The sequence below is a fragment of the Belonocnema kinseyi genome, chromosome 4 (assembly GCF_010883055.1).
Source record: "Belonocnema kinseyi isolate 2016_QV_RU_SX_M_011 chromosome 4, B_treatae_v1, whole genome shotgun sequence".
In the NCBI taxonomy this organism is placed as follows: Eukaryota; Metazoa; Arthropoda; class Insecta; order Hymenoptera; family Cynipidae; genus Belonocnema; species Belonocnema kinseyi.
This window is the reverse complement of record NC_046660.1, coordinates 91801502-91804098: the sequence shown is the minus strand read 5'-3', so window position 1 is coordinate 91804098 and position 2597 is coordinate 91801502. Positions and strand designations below refer to the sequence as shown.

The window sequence follows — 2597 nt, the reverse complement described above, 5'->3', positions numbered from 1 at the left end:
TTTGCAGCCTGCCAGTCAACTTTGGCACCACTCAAAAGCTGCCAGTCAAAATTTTTGTTAATTTGCACTTAAAAAATCTTCCCCAATGGGGGAAAAAAAATTGAGTGATTAAAAATGTGTTTTTTTCTTATTATAACTAGAGAGCATTCTTGCGCGCAAAGTATAATTTATTTGAAACAATAATGATGAGAAGAACATTTTTACAAACTATTTGTTCAGTACCCTTATTAAAACAAAGAGTGTCACGGAAAAAGCGTGAAACCCAAGCAAACTAGTTAAGGGCAAGAAGAAAAAATATGAATTATGCGAAAAATAAAAAAATGAGGGAGTACTGTCGAGAGTTTATAGTCTAATATCTGGTTAACAAACTTATCCTTCATTTTGGGACCCTAAAAAAGTATATCAAAAACTGATTCAATTGTACACATCCTTCAAAAGTTAGCTGGGCTACATCATTCATGTATCTCGCAGTCATACAAGAATACAGATACACATACAGTCATACAAACTTTCACACAAAATATTACTCTCAGTATTCATTACCTGCGTTACTGATTACAGAAAGTAGCAACTTTTTAAAATTAAAATCTTATTTTATTTAAAAAAAATAATAAATAAATTTACTTTTCAAACAAATTTTATATGTAAAAATACATGTTTATTCATCAATTTTACAGTATTATTCATATAATCATGTCAGTGTAGAAATTCTTGAGACGGTAGTGTTTTCTATACACCTGAAATCATACAAAATTGATCATTTTTATTAACCACTGCACTGAGTTATACTATTCAAAATAAATTATCGCAAAGTATACAATTTCATATAATATTATTAGCCCTGAAAATTATATTTCTTATAAACACAACATCTTTTTTACGTAACCTTTTCTACCATAAATATTATAAAATTAATTAAAAATTAAAAGACAATTGTGAAAGTAAGAGAGTCTAAAGTTTTTCATTAATCAAGTTTCCCCTTACCTTTGCAAACTTTCTCGCAATCTTCCTCGGTCCAATAAATATTTTTTTCTGCATCTCCGCCATATATTATTTCCACGCATTCTTTTGTAGTATGATCATATGTAAAGCGGGTGGAGTACACCTTACTGTTTTTAGGATTTTCTACTTTTATCAGACAATCTATTGAAAAAATTAAAAGATTTCAGTATCTAAATTCACAAAAATATATGTCTATTTTTATATCGTTTGCATAATTAAACGTGTAATTTATTAATTACTTTAATAGTTTAATTAAAAAACTTGATGGAAATTCTTACCAGATTTTTTAGGATTAGGCTTTGGTGGTGTTGTTTCGATCGCAGTTGCATTTTTAATGATTTTCAGCCAATCATCTGAATATTTAAACCATTAAATAATTAATAAAACCACTAATGATACATAATTTCCTAAGATACATAAAAATGCTTACAACTTACCACTTATTCCCCCATGTCCGATAAAAATTGCTTCCGTTTTCGTAATGATGTAAAAAAATAAAAATAGTGCAAGAATCTTAATTTTCATTTTTAAAAACTTTCCTCCTCTTAGACTGAATTACTAAAAAAAATTTGAATCAATCAACTTCTTCCTGATTCCTAAAGTACTCTGCGCTTCAGGTATCCTTCTTGCATACTAAAGAATCACAATCCGTAACTGAGCAATAAATCTTCTTTCTAATCTGTACCATAATTCTTGAATATATTTGTTCCTTTTAGATGCTTATCAAATTCAAACATGGTTATGAGAACATTAGTTAGTCATTACAGTTATTATTGCGTTTCTAATAATTAAGACAAATTACGAATACTTATTAAAACAATGTTATATCAATAAATCATATACTTTCAGCATTTTTCCTTCAAAATGTCCTTAGCTGAGAATTCTTTGTCTTCTGAAATTTTATTCTAGGATTCTTCTTAAAAAAAAAAGTATAATAATTCTGAGAACGTGATAATAATAGACAATAAAGTATAAATTAAAAACTTAATGGACATCACTTACGCGATAGATGCCGGAAACTTGATTTAGGAAAGATCGCGCAAAATTGTCGTGTAAAGTCAGGATATAGAGGCATTAGGGAAAAGCTTTACAATATTTCACTAGCATTTAAAAATAATTTGCGTGGTAATTAAATTGTTCGAACATCACATTTTAAAATCTCCTTTTAACCTTTAAAACAATTCGCAAAATTGAGTAAAACGAGTGATTGCTTGAGGTAAATGTAAATAGAAAATGGAGCATAAAAAGAGTTTTTTAAAAGTAAAATATACGAACAAGAAAAAATAGTTATCATATTTTGTATCACAGTGGTTAGTGTTGAATCTTATTCCTAAGTGTCCAGCGTTCGAATCCTCGTAAAGAAGGAAAATGTTTTTTTTTTTTACTTTTCCTAATAGAATTTGTTTTACTCAACTGCATTTGAAACTGTCCCCAAATGCTTCTATGGTCTAGCTTCACGCAAATTTTACAGATTTTTTCCGTTTTTTTCAAATTGAAGCTTGTCAATTCGCCTTTGACCTTAGTAATCCCAAATTCCATATTTCTGAGTATGAGAGAAGATGGAATTTATCTATTTTCAGTCATAAATTTAATTC

General features: G+C 28.4%; 1 protein-coding gene across 1 annotated transcript; it reads right to left on the bottom strand.

The window, feature by feature from the left end:
- Positions 1-700: 700 nt before the first annotated feature.
- Positions 701-1606, bottom strand: LOC117172125 (kunitz-type U1-aranetoxin-Av1a-like). Its single transcript, XM_033359915.1, has 4 exons — positions 1440-1606; positions 1281-1355; positions 985-1143; positions 701-737 (listed from the first exon to the last, which is right to left on the bottom strand). The coding sequence occupies exons 1-4, from the start codon at positions 1525-1527 to the stop codon at positions 730-732; spliced, it is 330 nt and encodes a 109-aa protein (XP_033215806.1). The 5' UTR covers positions 1528-1606; the 3' UTR covers positions 701-729.
- Positions 1607-2597: the final 991 nt, after the last annotated feature.